General features: G+C 27.7%; 1 protein-coding gene across 1 annotated transcript in view; it reads left to right on the plus strand.

Moving 5' to 3' along the window:
- The window catches only part of LOC136071852 (vacuolar protein sorting-associated protein 11 homolog), a 138,414-nt gene that overhangs the window by 59,886 nt on the left and 54,799 nt on the right, over window positions 1-23,729 (plus strand). The window contains exons 15-22 of the mRNA XM_065797352.1: window positions 1,217-1,296; window positions 4,085-4,156; window positions 9,216-9,294; window positions 9,367-9,411; window positions 17,189-17,290; window positions 19,173-19,214; window positions 19,511-19,578; window positions 20,140-20,218. Of these exons, the coding sequence (XP_065653424.1) occupies window positions 1,217-1,296; window positions 4,085-4,156; window positions 9,216-9,294; window positions 9,367-9,411; window positions 17,189-17,290; window positions 19,173-19,214; window positions 19,511-19,578; window positions 20,140-20,218 (567 nt within the window). The remainder of the gene's footprint in view (window positions 1-1,216; window positions 1,297-4,084; window positions 4,157-9,215; window positions 9,295-9,366; window positions 9,412-17,188; window positions 17,291-19,172; window positions 19,215-19,510; window positions 19,579-20,139; window positions 20,219-23,729) is intronic.

Here is a 23,729-nt window from a genome sequence, read left to right on the forward strand (position 1 = left end):
AGAAGTGTGATAAAATGATAAATCTGATATAGAAGAAGTAATAGATGGGGTTTTTAATGAGATCATAGCATGGTCTGAATGGCATAAATGTGTACAAAGAGATACAGAAGTTAATACAAGAGATGGTCACAAGTTTGGGTCAGAAACAAGACAGTTATGATTAAGGAAGACAAAATTTTTGTTGGTTTACATTTATGTCAGCTTTTTAGATGAAGAAGGGGTGTGAGAAGGCCTTTTACAAGATGAAGAAGGGATGTGAGAAGGCCTTCTGCAAGTTGAAAAAGAAGTGTGAGAAGGCCTTCTACAAGATAAAGAAGGGGTGTGAGAAGGTCTTCTACAAGGCAGTAGCTAGATGTTTGTATCTGCCCAAAATAAGTATTTTTACAAAAAAATTATTCTTAGTTCTTACTCAACCAAAAACATTAAGAAAATTTTCTAGAAAGGCAAGTCAAGGTACATGTGGCAGGTTATATTGGTTTATGATGTTCCTGACCTGACCTGAAATAATGTATGGTTTTATATTTTTGAACATTTTAATAATTGTTTAGTTAATCTGTAACAGTAGTGACTTTTTTTATCCATTGGCTTTGGTATTAGCATTTGGTTACTATTTTGCAATTAGTGAACAACTATATATATATATATATATATATATATATATATATATATATATATATATATATATATATATATATATATATATATATATATATATATATATATATATATATATATATATATATATATATATATATATATATACATATATATATATATATATATATAAATATATATATATATATATATATATATATATATATATATATATATACATACATACATACATACATACATTAATAAACTTTTTATATCTAAATTATACTTAAATTAATAAATTAATATAAGATATAAAAAGTTAAAGTTGAATAAACATGTTTTTTACTAAAAATTTTATTTTAATTTTTTTTATTTTATTACATTTTTTTATTATCTTTAGCAACAGTTAGTAATAAATATAGATTATGCTTATGATTTTTTAGTCAAATGAATTACTTGCTGCCATGGTTTTATTGGATTTTTTTTATTTAATATTTTTCTATTTATAAGTTTTATTTATAAATTGTTTTTATAGGGTAGCAATGTATAGCATAACTATTTTGAAGTTGTTTTTTTAATTAGTTTTATTGCTTATTTTCAGTTTTGAATTATATTTAAGATTTTTCAGTTGGTTGAAAAAGATACAAAAACCAAACTAGAAATATTATTTCGAAAAAATATGTATGATATGGCAATAAGGTACTTTTTTGTTTTATTTATTAAAGTTTTTCAAAAATACACACACAATATGTGTGTTTGTAATTAATTATAGATTTTTTGTAACAGAGAGTTACAAAAAATCTATAATTAGTGATTTTTAGTTTTAATATTTAAAAATGTAAAAATATTTAAAGTTGTTATTTTATTGTATTTTTTTTTTTTTTTCACTGCTTGTTCTCAAATTGACGTTCAAAAAAATAGACCATTTATATCAAGACGTTGTCAACAACACATAGCAACAATTACGCATGATGAAACAATTCCCTTACACACATCATGAAATAATTTTCTTTGTACTGTGTCCTATTTATGTTCAGTGGCTTCTTTCAATTCAATAATTTTTTCAGGTTACTTAGCTTAGGCATTTTCTTATTGGTCTCCACAAGAAAAAAAATAGTGTGAGTTCTGGTAAATGATAAGTATATTCCGTTCTGTGTTCGATTCCCACCACGTCCCTGGTAGTACTGCACTCAACTTGCTTCTCTGCGCAGCAGCCTTGATTGTCAAGGTTCATGTTTCGGAGTTATAGAGTTAAGAGTGGGTTTTAACCACAAGTAACCTCCTCATCTGTAGTGGACTTAGGGAGGTGAATTACAAAAAAAAAAAAAAATTCAATAAAATACCTTTTAACCAATCTACCTGTTTATCAATATCTTATCTAGGAAAGACTTAGTTTTTCAATGGTTATATGCAGGTTCATTTTTCTGAAAATAAAATTCATCATTTTCATAATTTCCTTGGATGCTTAGCGTAACAGGCTGTTGCATAAATTTAATTATATAGGGTTTGTTACAGAAGTTTCAAAAAGAAATGTCCATTATCCTTTTGATGATAATCCACACCAAACTCTAATTCTCTGTATATATATAATATGTAGTAATGGAGTAGTGAAATAAGCAAGAAACTCTGAGTTCAATCCTGGCCATGTCCTTGGTAGTACCACGCTTAATTTGCTTCTCTGTGCTGTGGTCTTGTTCAACTAGGTTTTTGTTTTGAAGTTAAAAAGTTGAGAGAGGGTTCTAACCACAATAAAGTAACCTCCTCAACTGTAGTGACACTCTCGACCTTGGGGAGTAAATAAAGTTAAAAAATATATTGGCGTGACTGTCAGCAAAAAGATTCTAGAGTCCCCAATTTGGTGGTTAATGAAGCCATTTAATTTGAATGAGGTCTCATCACTCAGCAGAATCTTTGTTAAAAAGTCTGCATTATTCACTCATTTGTGAATGATGTATGTATTTAATACCACTTACAATACTCATTAGCCTTGATTGACATCATTAAGAGAACGGAATAAAATCTTGGAATAAAGCTTTTCCAATGACAATGTTGCATAATGCAATCGATAAATGATTTTAAAATTTCAATCTCATAACAAATCTCATGGCCTGTTGTACAGACTTTCTTGAAACTTCACTGAAAGGTTTTCAGTACTCTTTCTTCCTATGTGTTGTGTTAAGAGGTGGACTTTGTAAAATAAATACAAATAGTTTAGTTATTATTTATGATTATTTAAAATGTAGCCAAAAAGTAGTGAAAAAAAAGCAATACAATTGAATTAATAAACACCAAAGAAAAGTGTTGCAGAGTCACTAAAAACATCAACAAGAAGACAGGCTCATCAGTTAAACATTTCTCAGCGCTCTCTTTGACGGATTTTGAAAAAAGATTTACACCTTTTCCTATACAAAATCCAGTTAGTGTAAAAGCTATTGCCCAGAGACCATAATCAGCGTTTAAAGTACAGTAATGTAATTTTGAATCTTGTGAGAGAAATTGATAATTTTCATCTCAGTGGCCATGTCAATAAACAAAATTCTCGATTCTGGGGAAGTGAAAGCCCACAAATCATTCATGAAACATCATTGCATCCAAAAAAAAACAGTTTATTGCGCTATTCATGCCAAAAATGTCATTGGACCTTAATTTTTTGAAGACGAAAATGGACAAACAACTGTTACTGGTGATAATTATCGACAAATGATCCAAGACTTTTTAATGCCACAAGTGGAAGAACAAAATCTGGACAATACGTGGTTTCAACAGGATATTGCCACACCACATACAGCCATAGAAACAACACGGTTTTTGAAAGACCTTTTTCCAGGTCGAATAATTTCTTGTTTTGGTGACTTGCATTGGCCTGCAAGGTCACCCGATTTAACAGCTCCAGACTTCTTTTTATGGGGTTATTTTAATGAAAAGGTGTACGTGAATAAACCACAAACTCTTGATCAACTGAAAAATAATATTCGACAAGAAATAGAAAACATACCAATTGAAATACTTAAAAAATTAATGAAAAATTCAATAAAAAGAGTTGATTTGTGTAGAACCGCTAAAGGCGGACATTTAGTTGATATCATTTTTGAAAATTGACAAACAAAAAATTTAAATACTAAATAAACATATTATTTGACAAAAAACAAAAATCTTTCATTTATTTCAAAATTGTAAGCAAACCAAATGGGGAGTTAATTTTGCCTCACCCTGTATATTGGCATACATATTGTTGGGACAATATAATATCATATATAAAAAGTGTATATATAAAAAATTTTTTTCAGCATTCTTTTTTATTCTTTATTTCATTCTTCTTTCATTCTACCTTTTTATTATTTATATTTATAATTTAAGGTCAACGCTTAAAATGTTAAAAAATGCAAACCCTTATATTTTTAAACATTTTAAAATATTTTACATCTTATATTTAAAAAAGTATATGTATTTTGAGATATTTTGTTATTCTTTTCAAACATATATTTAGACTTGCAAAAAGTCAGCAATATGCAGAAGGGTTATATGACATATTCAAATATTACGGAGACCACCTATATCAGTAATAATTTTTTTTTTTAAATTTTACAATGATTAAACAATGTATGTTTTTAAAATCTATTTTTATAATTTTATTTCTTGTTTTGTTTTTTTAATATTGCTCATTTTTGTAATGAGATAATAAATGGAAGATTTTATGAATTGTTTATTAAGCGACTAATATTTTTTTATTTTTGTTTATTGTTTACTTTTTGTTTGTTTGTTAATTTACAATTATTGTTCACAAATTTTTTACTTGTTGCTATTGTTATACTAGTCCTATAAAATACAATTTTATTGATTATAAAATTTTTCATTTTTAATAAAATTTTAATTATTTGAATTTTTTTTTTAATTGTCAACATTACAAACTCGATTTTTAGACAAAATTTCATGACTTTTAAAACTTTTTTTTTCTTTTTTTAATTTTATTTTTTCTTTCTTTTTATTCTTTTCATTTTAATCATTTCATCCTTTATTTTGAACTTTTTTCTTGTTTTTTCCAAATTTATTAATATAACTATATTATTTTTGTTTTTCCTTTAATTTTTTTCCACTATTTTTGTTTTTTCTTGCTCTTTTACTTTTTTAATTTGCTGCCATATTTGGTGATGTCACAATTGTAAATGTTCTATTTTGAGCTTGGACATTGGAACTGGTTGTTTTGACCATATTAAAAGTTTATAGTTTGGTTTATGATTTCTGTTACTATTTTTATATTGAAACAACTTGGTTCTGTTTATATTACTCCTGTAATATTATAATCAACTATTTGCATATTGGTTACAATTTGCACATTTTTTTCATCAGAAGTTAGTGATAGCTTTCTACAGCGTTTGGTTTCTTATTATTCTGTTATACACCATCAGGTAAAAGAATGTTTTTACATGTCTCAGATAATGCTCTTTTCCAAAAATGATGCAGCTGGATGTATTTAAGATCACCTTTCTAACCTGAATAATTGTCAGCTATTTTGAACTGCTCTAAAATAGTTGGACCAATGCACAATAAAAGCTATATGAGAGAAAGCTGATTAAGTCACATTTGAATGGTTTTCTTCTAAATAATAAGTAGACCATTAACAAAACCACTATTAGAGCTGGAATTTACTGGAAGAGAAATAATAAAGTTTATAAAGCAAGATAACGATAAACAAAAGACTTGAGAGATTGCAAATCATATGAATCAGGAAAACAAGATGAAGGGAGTGATTTCCAAAAAACTGATGTTCGAGTAAAAAAATTAGACATAGAATTTTTGAAGCACTTAAGAACAGTAAATGGATGAGACTTAATAAATGACGAGTAACACAAGAATGAATTTTAGTATATAGCACAAAAGATGCTAGCCCTTTAGGGCAGGGCCAAGTATTTATAGAAAAGAGAAAGAGGAGAACCATTACAACGATGTGGCAATTATTGAAGGTTGGCTGAAAGAGCAGGTCAAAGTTTGTTTACAATGCATTTTTGCACCTTGTCTAAAAAAAAGGCATCATTCGAAGATCCTTAGTTGTGAATATTTCTGGGAGATGGTTAATGTAAATTTAAAAAAGTATCGGGTCAAGAATAGAACATTGAGGAACCCCCATAGTTACAGGATATCAAGAACAGTGCTGTTCAGCAAGTACAACGTTTAAACTACGATTGGTAAGAAAAGATTCAATAGTCTTGAAGATGTTACTTGATACACTGTAATAAAAGAGCTTAAGGAGAACATACCAAACTTAATCAAAGGCTTACCAAACCAGCATACCAAACTTAATCAAAGGCTTTAGAAATGTCATAAGCTATAGCCTTAATCTCTCCACATCTATTTGATGCACATTAAAACCTATCGGTTATTACTGTTAACAAATCAGCAGTAGAACGAGAAGATCGAAATCCATATTGATGATCAGAAAGTAATACATTAGATTTAAGATTAGAGATTGTTTGTTAATTAAAGACACAAAATCCTTGCTTATGATAGAAAGAAGTCTAATGGGACGGTAGTTAGATTAGTCAGATTGTTCTCCAGAATTTTTGAAAATAAGAATAACAGGTGCTGCTTTCCAGCAGGCTGGAAAGCAAGACTCTGATAAGAATATCGTTTTGAAAGAATAGATAACAGCTCCAGAGAACACTTCTGCAAGACTATAACAGGTATGTTGTCCAGACCATAAACTGTAGAAGAGTCAAAGCAGGAAATCACTTATATACAAAAGCCTGAGTGATTGGAATGTCAAGTAATGGATCAACCTTTATTTTTATATATATATATATATATATATATATATATATATATATATATATATATATATATATATATATATATTTCAAATTTTTATTTTTGTGACCTATAGTGGATTTGGCATTAGACAAAACCTTTTTACTACGGTTTCTAGCAATAGTAAAGAGCTTATCTAGCAATACGACTTCTAGCAATAGTAAACACCTATTTTCTGAACAATTGTTTTGCTGATAGATATGGATGTAATGGTTATGTACAATGAGAGGAAAGCAAGGCAGAAGAGTGGGGCTCCACTGAGCACTTACTAAGATCAGAAACAAGACATAAGTTGCTGAAAAGGGAGTTAGAAAATTGACTATTTGTTTTAGAGACTGAGTAAGACAGAAGATGTGGGCCTTAACACCTGCAGAGTCACTGACACTAAAACCAAGCCATTCAGTTTGATGAGTATTAAAGTCCTCAACAATAACAATATTGGCTGAAGGATAAAGAGAAAGGGCTTGGACAATTTGATCAGAAATAACATTGAAAAGAGGGCAGTCTTGAAATAAAGGAGATCAATATAGACCAAAGAGAAAGGTGATAGAGTAAAGTGGTACTAAACGAAAGCACATAAAAAAGTAGTCTGGATTCAAACCTAGTTTTCCTGCGTTTAGTTGAATTTTTAAAAATGTAAATGCCCAGGCCATGCATGTGACTATTGGAGTCTTTACAAATTAAAGTAAGATAATCATCAACATTAAGATAACAAGATGAGACAGCTGAACTCAAATTTGTCTCACAAAGAGCAAGTAAGTCTGGTGAACTTTACAAGAAATAAGACTCAACAGAAGAAAAGTTACTTTGAAAACCACATATATTTGTGAATAATAGAATTAGAGAACTTAATGATGACTACGGTTTTTTGTGTTATAAAGTTTTTGATACTTTAGTCATTTTTTAATTTGGTTATAGAACTTGACTCAAAGCATAGATAACACTCAGTACACTATCTAACAGTTGAGGCAATTGCCTCATTACTATTAATAAACCCTAAGGCGTTATGTAGGCCTCCCAATGTGACCTCAATAATGCACACCAAAGTATTAACAGGGACACCATCCATGGTGTCCCTAATGAGGGTATAGCTCTAAAACTTAGTTTTAGAGTTGTACCCTGTCTTAACGTCTGTCATTGATGAGTTGTTTTATTAAGACACCATCTCTTGCCTTTACTCAACCAATATCTCCAAGCCAGGAGGTGTGTTAAGTCAGAGTTGGTATCTATGAGCCTTTGCCTAAAAAAGCATATTCTACAAGGCAGCAGGACATGAAGCAGGTTGTAATTACTTAAAGCAATTTAAAATTACTTAATAGCAATACTTAACTGCAGTTGACTCAGATAATCTTTAAACATTTTTTGTGTAGTCAAAATTGTTAATATATATTACAGCCCTCGGAATTAGGGTCAGCATTTGGCAATGCGGACCTAACTGCCGACCTTAAAGTGTTAGAGATCGGCAAAATTGCAAATTGCCATCCTCGTTTCAATATTTTATGGTAACCTCCTTGTGTCAAAATTTTTTGCAGACTTGATGCCAACGTCTAACAGTTTGAGTTCCATCATACATCAAGTGGTTGAAAGATATGTGTCTCATTTGAATACAAAGCAACAAGAATTATTCCATTTTTAGAGCAAAACTCACTAAGTTTGATAGGAAAATATGAATGAACATTGAAACAATAAAACAATAACTGGTAATAGGATTTTCTTTTTTTTTATTACTTCAAGCACTTTCTTTGTATGTATTTTTTCATTGTTCTCCAATTAATAAATGCATAGAACCTTTATAAAGGAAAACTGCTAGTTAACTGTGTTTTTGTTGGACTTTAAATATTTTTGTAAGAGTCGAAACACTTTTGTTAAAATAGTTGGAATTTAAATATTTTGTACATTAATTAAATATTTTGTACATTAGCTATACCAAGCATGGTGAAGTTTTAATACATTTTAGTAACTTGTTTTCATTATGTTTACCTCATACCCGCAGTGTTATATCTTCATAGAATTTCTTCTCAATATTTTATCAGGAAACATCTGATTAGGAATTCCAAATGTCCTGCATGTAGTTGACTATCTGTATACTGTCTTTAGGGTTTTTTTTCTTAATATTGATAAACAATTTAATTTCAACAATATTTATTTTTATGGTGAAAATAAAACTAATCAAGCATTCATTGGTCATCCGGTACGCATTGATTTACATTTTTTTAGTTCATCTTAAATTTAAAAGTTAAACAATTCAAGCAAAATAATTTATTCAAAAGAAATCTACAATTTAATATAAGTTTAATTGTTTTAATATCTTGTTGTCTTTATGTAGAAAGAAGCATTTGTAAGAAATTTCGCATTACTTATCATATTAAATTTTAAACATTAAATTTTTTTAATTTTGAACTTCTCATAATTTTCATTAAAGATTAAGCATTGTTAAAGTTGTTAAAATCTTTTTGACTGAACTTTTCTTATATTTAAATAATACTTTTCTAAAAAAAAGAACTAAATTGTATTATATAAAAACTTAAACAAGTTGACTAAAAATAAAGTTTAAAAAATAATTAAATATCTAAAGTTTTTTTAAATATTTTACTCAAACTTCAGTTTTTGTAATTTAATTAAAAACATCTCCTCAGTTGAATTTTTGTTTAAAAAACAGTTTAAAAATATTTATTTATATACTTTCTTAATTTATTTTTTTCAGTTTTAAAATATTGATTGGAATCCATACAATTCTTTTAAAAATATAAAAAAAAAAAACTAAAAAAAAATTTTACCTCAATAAAAATCCTTCATGCCTAGCTCCTGTACTTTAGAAAGCGTGACCATGATGGAGCAATGCAACAATATATTCGCACTATTGGTCATTTGGAACCTTCATATGTTATTAAAAATGTGAGATTTTTTTTTTAATTTGCTTTTTTTATGTCAGGAAAAAGTTAAAACATTTTAATAATATATTTTTAGTTTTTAGATGCACAGCGAATACATAACCTAACTGACTATTTGCAGGTATTTCTTTCATTAATTTCTTTTTTATTCATGATTAATAAAATATTTGTGTTACTCCTAAATAAAAGTAAAAAATTTTAAATTGTATTAATATTAAATTATTACACTACATACTTTAAATTATTTTTCTTATTTTTCAAACTACTAAATCAAATTTTATTTCAGATATAATTTAATTTATATCTGAAATAAATTTTTTATTTAATTATATATATATATATATATATATATATATATATATATATATATATATATATATATATATATATATATTAAAACATCTTTGATAATTATGATTTCTTTGGATGATTATTTCTTTTGATGTTGTTATTGTTGCTATTTTATTTCTTGGAAACTTCAGTAAGATAAAAAAAGATTATAAATGAAAACGAAATTATATGAAAATTTCAAAAGCGATAATTATATTATAAAAAACTTATTGAAAAAAAAATTGTCAAAAAATTATCAATAAAAATGCACTTTTTTCATTTTTAGTTAATAAGCTTTATTTTTTATGCTGTTAAGTCTAACATATTTATTTTTATGTAATATCGTAATCATTTTTGAAATTTTCATATAGTTTCACTTTTACCAATACACTTTTGAAGAATTTTTAAAAAAAAGATATTAGGAACTCGTTAAATGTTAAAGAGTCTTGAGGGATCCCTAAAAATATTTTTATTCAAAAAATTTTTAAATCCAGTGTTTTTTTTAATCATAAAGAACACATTAATGGAAGCATATATTTTTCAAAGATGTTGTTTTTCAGGACACCCTTATATATATATATATATATATATATATATATATATATATATATATATATATATATATATATATATATATATATATATATATATATATATATATATATATATATATATATATATGTTTGTGTATATATACATTTATAAGTGTGTGTATATATATATATACATACACACACATTTTTAAACTTTTAAACCCTTTGCTTTTAATGTGTTGTAATTATCAAGATCTTATTTGATATAGGAGCCTGAAAACTATTGATATTTTGAAAGTATTTGTAGTATCGCGTTGTAATTACGTTCAATTTTAAAACGCTTTAAAAATTATTTAAACTAGTTTAACAAAAGTTATTAATAGAATCTAAATTCAGTATTTAGAAATATTTTCTTATAATTTATTCTTTAAAACAATCTTATACTTAACATAATCTTTTGTTTGTTTATCACATTTTATTTATTTATTTTAATTTTTAAGTATTAAATGTAGTATTTTTAATGAAGATTATAAACAACTCATAGATAGATTTTATCAGTTATCAATAAGATATTTGTTAACATAATTTATGTTCATAAATGTATTATGTTAAAAGAACTTTTGGCGATATAGAATTATTATTATTATTTTTATTATTAATAAGTTACACGGACAATACATGAACCGTAAGTTTATCATTAACTAGCAAAGCTAGTTTGTATAGCAGCATTGAAGCAACCACGGAAAATGATGTACTGTGGTAACTGTTATAGATACCTGTCTAAATTAGATTTAAACGATTTCACTGAAGTAGTATTTACGACATTGTCTGGCATAGCATTCCATGCGTTTGCTACTTGGTTATTAAAAAAGTTATATTGGACCTGAATTGTTTTCTTCGTTCGCATAGATACACCTTGATTGATAGTCAAAAGGCTTCATTTCTTACTTTTGTAACATGCCGTTAAATGCTTTCAATTGTAGAAATGTCCTTTTCTAAATAAGGACACCAAGCGGAAAAATTCTAGAAGTGGACGTATTTTCTAGAAGTGGACGTATATAAGTTGTATATAGCTTTTTCCAGAGTTGTGCATCTCTACTTATGAAGCAATGTTTTAGGATATCAAGCATTTTGTTAGCCTTGGCTACAGCAATAGAAGTTTAGTAATTTTGCTTTAGGTCATTGGAAATTAAAACACCAAGGTCTCATTCTGATGAGGTTGATTCAAGTTGAACTCTGTTGAGACTGTTGTTTGAGCTTCAGTCATCAATAAAGTATAGGTGTGGAACAGATTTGGATTGGTTGAAATGCATTATTTTACATTTCCTAATATTTATTTCCATAAGCCGTTCTTGAACCCATTTAACAATATTGTCACTGACATTGACATTGACTTGCAAACAAAGTTATTGTTCTTCAGTACTGACCACACTAAGGATTTTTGTGTTTACATTTTGCATTTATTTTTGTGACTAATTTGTTCTGGTAAATCACTAATGAAGATAGTAAAATGCGTTGGACCAAGAACTGAGCCTTGAGGAACGCTACTAGTCACTTTTTTCTATTCCAATGTTACATTACCAAGTTAGACATGTTGAGTACAATTTAAAGAAACGCTTTAATCTAGTTTAAAATTTTACCTTCAATTCCATAGGATTTTAGTTTTTGTAGCAGTCTAGTGTGAGGAACTTTGTCAAATGTCTTAGCGAAATCTAGAAAGACAACATCAACAGGAAGCTTACGTGACATATTGTAGGTCAGAAAATCCATAGTCTCAAGTAAATTAGTAACACAAGATTTTTTGTTTATGAAACCATGCTGACAATTATATATAGGATTTTGAGACAGTAGATGCTGCAATTTCTCCATTATTTTGCATGGCACAGAAGTAATGGAAATGGGTCTGTAATTGTTTGGATCCATTTTAGAACCTCCTTTGAACAAAGGAGTCACATTTGCTACAAGCCATGCCTTTGGTAACATGCCTTGTTCCATTGATTTTTAGTAGATCATGGCTAGAGGTTCTAGTAGATCATAGCTTGATAGTCGCTAATGTGTTAGAGCATGCCTTGAGTACGTAAGGACTTATCTGATCTTCACCCATAGATTTATAACCATCAAAATTAACAAGGTGACTTCAAACAGACTCATAATCAAAGGAGATATGAAAAAGTGATATAGTTATGGGTTTAGTAAAAAGTGGTAAATTTTGAATGTGAGGTTCAATGGTAAAGACAAATTGAAACTGTTTGTTTAGAGTGGTCGCAATAAAAACTTGGTTGTTACTAATTTCCCCAGTCATTGATTGTAATGACACAGTCTGGTTGCTTACCGTGCATTTGCTATTAATATTAGCAAAAAATTTCTTTGGGTTTTTCTTGTCATTAGATAAATTAATTTCATAGGTAGGGATTGCATCACCAGTTGCTTTCTTTACCAGATTAGGAGTTTGTTTGTTCTCGTTAACCAGAGGAATGGTTTTCCATTTGCTATTGACGTTGAGAAACCAGAGCTTTCTCTTGTGTTTGATTAAGAATAACAGTTCACGGGTTAACCAAGGTAATTTGCGTTTTGTTTTTTTAAAAGTAATGAAAGGGATGAAATTTTCATCTGCGTCTAAATTTTCAAAACGTTTTTCCCATTCCAAATTGGAAAGATAATTATTAAATGCATTGTAATCCCCTTTATTGTATGCAAATTTCAAACATCTGGAGAGGTTATTGCTGATCGTAACATTAGATAACTGATACTGCCAGGACAAAGTGCAGTGACCTTGTGATTTGTTTCCTAAAGGTGGACCGAAGATGATTTCATTGATTTGATCAATGGATTCACTGATTATTAGGTCAAGTGTATTTTTTGAAGAACCATTGGATTGCATAAAAGTTGGTTTGGTTACATGTTGATAGAGGTGAAGTTCAAAAAGAATATTAGCAAATTTGGCATCCAAACTGGTTTCACCGCCTGTTGTATTCTACAAACCTTTGTTCCACTTGATGTTTGCAAAGTTAAAATCCCCAGTAATAATAAGGCCTTGGAAATTTTTGTTTTCAATTAGAGATTTTGAATATGAAATGGATCTAGCAATTTCGTTGAAGGCTGATACGCTACTAGTTGGTGGGCGATGAATGCATCCTATAAAATAGAGATTCTTTACTTAATATAAGTTCAAGCCAGAGTTGTTCTGAATGTTTAATTCCTTTATGCAATTTATGTTTTATGCATTCATTTATGCTATAATTACTTTTTATATATATTTCATTACCACCACCATGAGTAGAGTGATCTTTTTTATAAATATTATAATTAGGAAAAAAAGGTGCTGAAAATTCATTAAAGTTAGTAGCAGCTAGAAAAAGCTCTTGGAGTTTTTGGTGGTTCAATGATGTAGAATTGGTGTAAAAACAGTTTAGATAACTAGCAGATGATAAGTTTTTTTTAATTGCTGGGTGTGTAGCTGATTGTTTATATTGTTTGGAGGGCATTGCTCTAATTGTTTGTGGTTGATATGGATGTTTGCAAGGATTCAACCATTTTAACTTTTTATCTGCAGCTGTTTTTTCGTCCATAAAGGGATGCTTATCGATTCCACGAGTTGAGATTGTTTTGCTGATATCGATACAGCGAACACTATCTCTGCGGACAACATATCGAAAGGGCTGATCAAGTTTTAGATTGGATTGGAGCTGCTCATTCAAATTTTTTTTTTCAGCATATAACTTATTGAAGTTTGCTTGCTCTGATGGAGTACCATTTGGTCAGACAAAGATTTCTTTATATTTTGTGTTAAATAATTTTCTTTAATTAAAATCTTTTTTTATAAAACAATTTGTTTCTTTGAAAATTGAAAAATTATAAAAGTCTTCTTTAAAATTTTAATTTTAAAATGTTTCTTTAAAAATTTAAAACTATAAAAAAATTAGAATCTTTTTTTATAAAACAATTAGTTTCTTTAAAAATTTCTCAATTGCTTATTTTTTACGACCTAAAATTTTCTGAATAAATGTCACATAAATGATATTTAAAGATAATTTAAAGGTTACAAAAAAAAAGTTTACGCCTCACTGAAGGCTTTCGACAATTACATTTTACAAAATTCTTTTTTCTTAAATAAATGCTTTCGACATTTACGAGCTGTGTAACTCTTCTTAGCAAGGCCTGTCAAAGTATTATTATTTTTTTATTTTTTTTTGGCAAATTCAATTGTATTAGTTTATAGTTCTAAATCCTTAAATAAAATTAGTAAAAAAGTAAAAGCAAAATAGTATTTTTGTTTAAGCAAGAAAATCTTTTAATTTTTATTTAGGAAGCATTTTATTAAATATGTTTAAACGCTTGTACAATTTTCTTAGGTTCTAATTAATAATCAAAAATGCAGAAAACAAACTTTGACACTGCGACTTTCAAATTATAATTTTATTATTATTTTAGATAGATACTTGTCTTTTTATAGAAGTTTATGAATTAAAAAAAAAATGTAGAACTGCCAATAAAAATTAATAGTCACCCTTTTGGGCGACTTTATTGCATCAAAGAAATATTTTTAGTCGCTCTTCACAAAATTTGAATGTCTGGTACCATTGGGCAACCACAAGAGTCACCTCTGATATATATATACACACACAAACTCTTTTGAACAAGGCAATGACTTTCGGGCTTGTCAGAAAATTTCCTTACAAATGAGGCAACTGTGCATAGTTTATTGCTTAGGATGTCATGCACTATCCAAGATTGAGTCAAGTTTTATTTCAATTAAAACATGAATATCTTGAAGTATTAAACAAAAAAAGCATTAAAATTGTTTCAAAAATTGCCTTTGAAGTGACTTTTCATTTGTTGAATTCTCTGAATATAGTCTTTGGCTTTCTTCATCTTTCTTTTTGTAAATCTCTTTTCAAATCATTTTCCAGACAACCCTAATCACTTAACTTCACTTCTTAATTTTTATCTTTTCTCTGGCTTTTGCTTAGTTTCTCCTAATTCTCTTTTAGATCATGCTATTATCTTGCTAATACTTTTATTTTGTATTTCTTCTACATCAAATTTACCCTATCATTAATAACTTATCGTTTCACTTTTTACCTTAAGGTTGTTTTCTATGATTTTCGTTGTGATGGTCCTTAAACTGTGTCTTGATCTCTCTGCTGAAAATTGCACCTCCTTTAAAATTTGCTGGTTTCAGGCAGGCATGGAAACTTCTATTCTTTTTTATCAATTCGAAGTAATTGCATTACTTATCTCATGTGTTTTCTTTCGTTTGCTGCTGATATTTCTAATCATAAGGATAATCATTGCAAAAAATCAATGCAAAAACTTATTTAAAGTCTGTTACTCTTAAATTATTAAATTATTATTCTAAAGAAAATCTTTAGTGTCATTAACAAAGTCGAGCATTTTATTTCTAATACATAATTTTGATCTTCTTACGAATATATGAATACATAACATTGTAAATAGTTCAGAACTATTTGTAAAAACATTTTTGTCATAATCTTACAAAAGTGTTTTCCAGAAATCAATTCATAACTCTCTAAACTATTTAAAAAGTGTTTAACTGAATCTTGTCTATCTGCCTGCTGAAAAATGCCACATAATTTAATTTATAAAATCTCTGGTAATTTCTGTGGCCCCTCTAACTATTGCCCAGTCAGTCTTCTTTTTATTATTTGCAAAGCTTTTGAATCTTTAATGAACAAACTTTTAATATCTCATCTTGAGTTTAGTAACTTTCTGACAAAATAACATACTCTGTTAACTGTTATAACAGAAAGGTTTTATTGGCATAAAATGAAAAGCAATGAGAAAATGACTATTGTTCTTGACATATCAAATGATTTTGATAAGTCTGGCATACTGGTCTTCTTTATAGGCTCATTATATGTTGAATCTGATAAAAATTTTATAACTATACTTATAATCATTCCTTTCTAAGCACAGTATTAAAATTGTCCTCGATAGACATGTTTGTTTCCAATAACTTTTCAGGTACCACAAGGTTCTATCTTTGAGTCTGTGTTGTTCTTTATTAATGATCTTCCTGATAGTATTACTTTATGCTGATTGCACAACTATATACTTAAGTCCTGACAAAATGTCATCATTTTTTGATCACTTGAAACTGGCAGTCAATCTATTCTACAATGATAGCTTAAGCTTATTTACTGAATTTTATTTACTTTAGATCTTCTAGAATTATCATTTACAACTAACCTCTCATGGAAACCATATATCCATAATCCATTGCAAAGTTATAAAACTTTTTAAAATTCTATTCTTGCCATTTAAACTTATTGTTCTTGTACGACCCTCTCTCTTTTATGCAATGCTTAAAGACACCATGTTGTTAAACCTACTCTAGCTGCTAAGTTTTAGCCTCTGTACCATCTTGTGTAAATTTGCATGACTTTTTATTTAGCTTAGTTACATCTTTTTACTGTAACTACTTCTTCAAGCTCAAAAACTTTTATTCATTTAGTTTTAATCCTCAAACTTCAGTGCTTTAAAATTCTCTCTCGCATTCATGTTTTCCTGGCAATTGCATTTTACAGTTTTACTGACACATGTATTTTTTTTTTTTGCTCTTCTTTCTTACTCTTCATTTTTCTTAAATTCTTTTCTTTGCTTTCTGTAAAATCCAATCTTAATTAGTGGTTGCTTACTTATTGATTGTTTGGTTTTCTGTCAACTCCCAGCTTAATTAGTGGTTGCTTGCAGTCTTGCTGGTAATAAAAAAATTGTTGAAAAAAGTTGTGTGTGCTTTTATAAAGACTCTCACATTTAGAAAAAAGAGAGTAAGCAAATAATGAAAACATGAAAAATAAAGTTTTTTTCTTTGTTTACATTTATATTTATGTTTATAAAAAATAATTTCAACTTATATTTTATTATCTTTTATCTGAACTGTGTTTTGAATGTTTTATGTTCAGATAAAAGGAAATGTTGACTTTAACACTTCTTTAGTTGTTTCTTTATTTGTTATGTCCCTTTTTGATTTTGGTTTTCTTAATTATTATAAATTTATAATATTTAATTTAGGCATTACATGAAAAAGGACTCGCGAACACTGACCACACAACTCTCTTGATAAATTGTTATACTAAGCTCAAAGCGGTTGATAAACTTGATGGTTTTATAAATGTAAGTTTTTGTTTCATTATATATGATGTTACAACCTGCTAACATTCAAAAAAAGGATTATTTTTTTGTTTTCATAGAAACAAGTATTTAGCCAATTGTATAAAGTGACTATCTTATTGTTTATTTGTTAAAAACTTTTACACAAAAAATTATTCAAAACTAAAAGACAAAAAAATGAAGTTTTAGATTTTATACTTCTTCTTATATTTTAATTCTCAGAATATTTGAAGATTTTATTTTCAATATGCCATGTGAACAATTTTGTTTTTGATGTGCCGCTCTGAATATTGTTTAATTTAAAAAAAAAAATGTAATTTGCACATGAAAGAGGAATTAATTAATATTTATGAGTTTATTTATAATTGATAAATTTTTAAATTTGCTTTTTTATATGGCTGTTTGTTATTATTATTTAATTGTTGTTTTTTAAATTACTTAAAATTTTTTATTTTCAAACAAATTTCCAAAGAAGTTTCAAATCTGCTTTCCAGACATACCTTTTTAAAAATTGTTCATTTGCCAAATTTTGAAAAATATTTGTAATTTGCTATAAAAATGCCAAAGTATATATAGTCAATGGGGAATTAATAGGGGATTTGATTAAGTCTTTTTGCCAAAGTGAAATTTGGGCTTAATCAAAATTTTATAAGAACTCCACATAACATTTAGTTTCAAAACTGTTGCAATTAGTTTTTGTTAGCTTGTGTTATTTGTATCTTTGTTATTTTTAAATCTTTTATGAATAGCAACATAGTTCATTATACCAGGTGTACAGGTATAGTGTGAAAATTTTTGTGAAAATGAAACAATAGTTTTGAATGGAAAGTAAAAAACATTTTATTCAAAGTATTGATTATTGCTTTCTACCTTTCTGGCAATTTGTGGATAACATGCCAAAAGAAATGTGGCGTGGTAGTATTGCTCAGCCAATGCGTGTCCCATTGATGAAAACATATGGTAGTTGGAACGGTCCAAGTCTGGTGAATATGGCTGGTGGAGTAGCAGCTAAGTGCTTTGATTTTATCCTGAACCAGTTTTGCTTTGTGTGCAGGTGCATTATTGTGTAACAAAATTTCTTTGTCATGTTTTCTTGGCTATTTCAATCGTTTTTCGATCATGGTTCAAATTTCACAAGGTTTTAGAAGCTCATGATACACCACACCTTTCTGACCCCACCAAATACAGAGAATTTCTTCGATCAATCTGGTTTTCAATCAATGTTAATAGTTGTCCCGTATTATCCCATGATATTTTTCCATTTACGATTCTTAAAATAAATCCATTATTCATCCCCAGTAACAATTCGATGCAAAACTTACTTTCTTTTGGTTTTCCACCTGTATTTTTTTCAATTTATGTGGCACTCATTTTCCTTACTTTTAGATCTTTCCCATAGCTTTTTTAAATAATCAATTTAATTTTTTTTTTTTTTTTTTGGTGGTCTTTCATGCTCTTTATTTCTCACATCACAATCACTATTTCTGAACCATTGAAACCATCTTTTAAACTGCTTCTGGTAGAGCATAATCACCATATACCTTGACAAGCATTTGATGCAATTCTTCACCACCTTTCTTCAAATGAAAACAAAAAATTAATGTTTTCCACAAATCGTCACTTTCTGGTAAAAATTTTTTACATTTTTAACACGATAAAAAAATATGATGTTGATATTCAATGACTTGATGCATATTAAATGTTTGACAGATTTTGAACCAACCTAGCAAAAAAAATTAAGGGTTGTTCACAATAAATGTTCCCTGTTGACACATTTGTATCTTAGCTTTCACTTCATATCGGTATGCCTGGTACACTAAACTATAAATATTTTTTTTAAACAGATATAAAACTTAACTTTGATGTTGAAATATTTTTCATTTAGACAGATAAAGAACTTAACTTTGATGTTGAAACAGCTATTAAGGTGATTCTCATATTTTGCAACCTTTATTTTTATCATTAAGGAGATTTATATATTTTGCAACATTTTACATTTTATTTTTTTTTATACTTTAAATACTATAAATTTTTATTATTATTTGATTTTTTGTGTATTATTTTGCAAATTGTGATTCTTATTTCTTATTCATGTTGGAATTAAAAAGTTTAAATTTTTAAAGATATAATTTTAAAATTTTTAGCAGTTTTGTTTATTTTTAATAAAAAATTTAAAAAAAGTTAATTTAATAAGTTTATAATTTTTATACATTATTTTTTTAGGTGTGCAGGCAAGCTGGCTATTTTGAACATGCTCTGCAACTTGCGGAAAAGAAAAAACAGCATGAATGGTAAGATCCAATTTTTTATATGTCAGTCTGATGTTGTACAGTGATAGTGATTGTGCATAGTGACAATGTTGGCGTGCATTGACAGTGAAGGTGTGCATTGACAGTTATGGTGAGCAGTGATAGTGAAGTTGTGCAGTGACAGTAAAGATGAGCAATGACAATTATTGTACAGTGATGGTGTACAGTGACAATTTAAACTATTAAATGCAGCTTGATGAATTGATTTTACCCTTGAATAACTGGTTTTACAGTTTTACTAACAAGATAGGAGGTCATAGCAATGCAATGAGTCTCAAACGTAAATATTAAATCACAGCCACTAAGTTTTACAAATGTTGTCTTATTTATTTTATAAGCAAATTTATTGCCTAAATTTTACATATATATTGTTTGTTAGATTTAATTGACAATATTCGATACATTCTACATTATATATTGACCACATTGTACTTAAGCTACATTACATATAGACACTATATTTAGTAGTTTTTGTTAAATTTTCATACAAGAAACCTGATAATAAGTTTCATTTTGAATAAAAATTTCTTTCTACTTTTTAAGGTATATTAAAATTCAGCTTGAAGATATAAAAGACTATGAAAAAGCATTAAAGTACATGCACATGCTTCCATTTCAAGAGGTTTTTTGATTATATTGAATTTCATTCAAGTTTGTTGTCATCAACATTGTTATAAAATAACTAATTTTATATTTATATATATATATATATATATATATATATATATATATATATATATATATATATATATATATATATATATATATATATATATATATATATATATATATATATATATGTATGTATGTATATATATAATTTTTACACTCTCAATGTAAAAAAGTGTGCTTTAATTTTTCATAAATTGAAGAAAAAAACCAAGAATAATGAAAGATAAGGTTGCTGCTGTGGGTTAGGCTATTTATTGTTTGATGTATGTACTGAAGTCCCCGTGAAATGTGGATGGTGTCATAAAAAAACTTCCTGTTTTTTTATAACACCATCCGCATTTGTTTAATGCTCCATTTATATATGTATGTGTGTATATATATTTATATAATATATATATATATATATATATATATATATATATATATATATATATATATATATATATATATATATATATGTATTTTTATATATATATATATATATATATATATTTATATTTATATTTATATATATATATATATATATATTTATATATATATATTTATATATATATATTTATATATATTTATATATATATATATATATATATTTATGTATATATTGATATATTCATCTTATCATTTTTTGAATACTTTTAATGACGTGGATAGTATGATAGATGGAGGAAGATGATTCCATACACTGGCTTTTTTATTAAGAATAAAATTCTCTCTTCATGAGCAACATTCTTTTATTAATTCCATTTTAAATCAAATGGGATTTCTTCTGTATGCAGATTGTTCCATTAGCTATTCAGGTTTTATCATTATTTTTGACCTAGATGTACACCATTTAACTTGTATTAAACCATGGACAATTTTTTCTATTAAATCTCCTCTTAACCTACGAGTTTCTAGTTTCTGAGTGAAATATTAGACATAATAAGTTATAGTATTATAATATTATAATATAATAAATTACTATTAAATAGTATAATATATAATACATAATAGGTATAGATTTATCAATATGATACTTATAAATTACTATTAAATAGTATAATATATAATAGGTATAGATTTATCAATATGATACTTATAAAGTCTGTTTAAAATAAAGTAATGTTATTGGATTTAGCAAAAAAAATATATAAAAATGGCTAAAAACTCACATCTAATTGATGAATTGTCTCTAAGAAATTTGTCAGACAAAACTGCAGACAATGCAAACATCAGTTAGTTAATTTAGTTTAGTAATAGTTGTTTGTATTTCACCTTTTAGTTTAGAAATATGTTATTTGTATTTCACCTTTTATAAAGTGGTTTGCTAAAAGTATAAAATGAGTTTTAATATTGTAATATTAAACTTTTTTAATCGTGATTCACTCCAACTTATGCGTAAAAGACTTCTTGTTCCAGTTGAAAAAATCCTTTGAGCTTTTTCAAGAGCTTATACATTATATTCCTTTGATTTATTTCAGATAGGTGCTGCATATTGGAGACGCGGTTGAACCAAGACTTTATTCAATATTTTAGCAATTGAGATGGTGTAGAATTTAAAAGTGTGTTAAGTTAAATCTAGCATTCTGTTAGCTTCGTTGGCGCAGTAGTTGATATGTTGGCTGTATTTTCCATCAGTAAATGTCATAATGCCTAGGTCTTTTTCTAAATCAGAAACTTCAATTCGAATTTGTATGTTATAATCAGTTAGTATATTCTCTTTATTATGCTTACCAAAATGCATTATTTTACATTTACTTTATTTTATCTATATCATTTTGTAATTGGTTTCTTAGTGTCTCAATCTGGTCCAGTTCAGCAAGAGTCTTACTATCATCAGCGTATATGTTTTTTATGTTGAAAAGCTGACAATCAGGGTTATTTATAAATGGAAGGTCATTTATGAGTAATTTGAATAAAGTTGGTAGTACTGAACTTTGTATTACTACTAAATTGTAGTTCAGTCTGACTGGTTTTCATTAAATACTACTCTTGTTGTCTGTTACTTAAGAATAGTTTTATCCATGCAGCAAATTTATTATTAAAACCATATGATTTAATTTTAGGGATAACATGTTCATGCAATAGTGTTTAATGCTTTTGCGAAATCAGTAAATAGAATGTAAACGGGATGTCTGTACTACCAATGTTGTGGCACTCTAGCAAATTTGTGATACAACTCTTTTTTGGCACAAAACCATGCTGTTGCGATGTGATAAGATTACTTGTTATTAGATGCTTCATCATGGAGTCACAAATTATACTTTATAATTATTTACTTATGACTGATGTGACCAAAATTGGCCTGTAATTACTTGCAATAAGTTGACTCCCGCTTTTTCTGCTAACTGTAATTAATTATTATTGATTTCAATTTTACTTTGTGCATGATTGACAGAAAAGTTTTAACAATTATAACAAACACATTGTCAATGTTGTAATGCTGTTGCATTTGTGGAGCTACATGAACTGAAATAGCGTGTTTGAAGAACTTTCTATGTCGGTTTACAGCAAAAAAAGGTATACTTATCTATGGGATACTCCACTACATGCTTGAATAAGATTTATAGAGTGTCTTTTACATATTTCATACAGACTTGAGTTTAAAAAAAGGATAGTAAGCAAAGAATTCAAGACAACATATGGCAACAAAAAGAAATTCATCCAGCAATTAATGTTCAAAAGGAAACATCTCAGAGTTGATTTCTCTGTAGTTAGTGGGTCAGGAACATCTACAGCCAGAAATGTTTGCAGAAAAGCATTCTCTGGCCCTAAAAAGAACTAACTGAAATCTTAGGAATTGATGAGACAATTATTAAATGTTCGAAAATGTCTTTTAAAAAAAGCTAGACAAATTAGAAGGTTTGGAGCACTTGGGAACTGTTACAGTAAAAGGATGAGACTTGATTGAATGACAAGTAACATGAGAGTGAATTTTAGTAGATGGCACAAGAGGCGCTAGCTCTTTAGAGTAGCGTTCATTTTTGTATTTATAAAAAAAAAGAAAGAGAGGCAACACTACCACAATATGACAATGGTTGGAGGTTATATGCATGAGCAGGTCCAACTATGTTAACAATGCATTTTTGCACCTTGTCAAAAAAAAGAAAATGGGCATCTTTGGAAGATCCGCCCCAGTTATATGGCAACAGTATTCCATACAATGCCGGATTTGAGAGTGTTGGCTTCTTATCGAGACAAGAATAAATTATTACAGTTATCAAATCAGCTTATTACTTATGATTATTACTGTTATCAAATCAGCTGTAGAACAAGAAGATCGAAATCCAAGATTCTGATAAGCACTTGTTAAATAGTTATGAAAGTATAGACAAGGTTCTGATAAGCACTTGTTAAATAGTTTTGAAAGTATAGACAACAGCTCTGGAGAACACTTCTGAAAAACTGTATCAGTTATGTTGTCCAGACCACAGGCTGTAAGAGTCTCTGCAGGAAATCATTTTAGATACAGAAGCTGTAGT

Source organism: Hydra vulgaris, chromosome 05 (assembly GCF_038396675.1).
Source record: "Hydra vulgaris chromosome 05, alternate assembly HydraT2T_AEP".
Lineage (NCBI taxonomy): Eukaryota > Metazoa > Cnidaria > Hydrozoa > Anthoathecata > Hydridae > Hydra > Hydra vulgaris.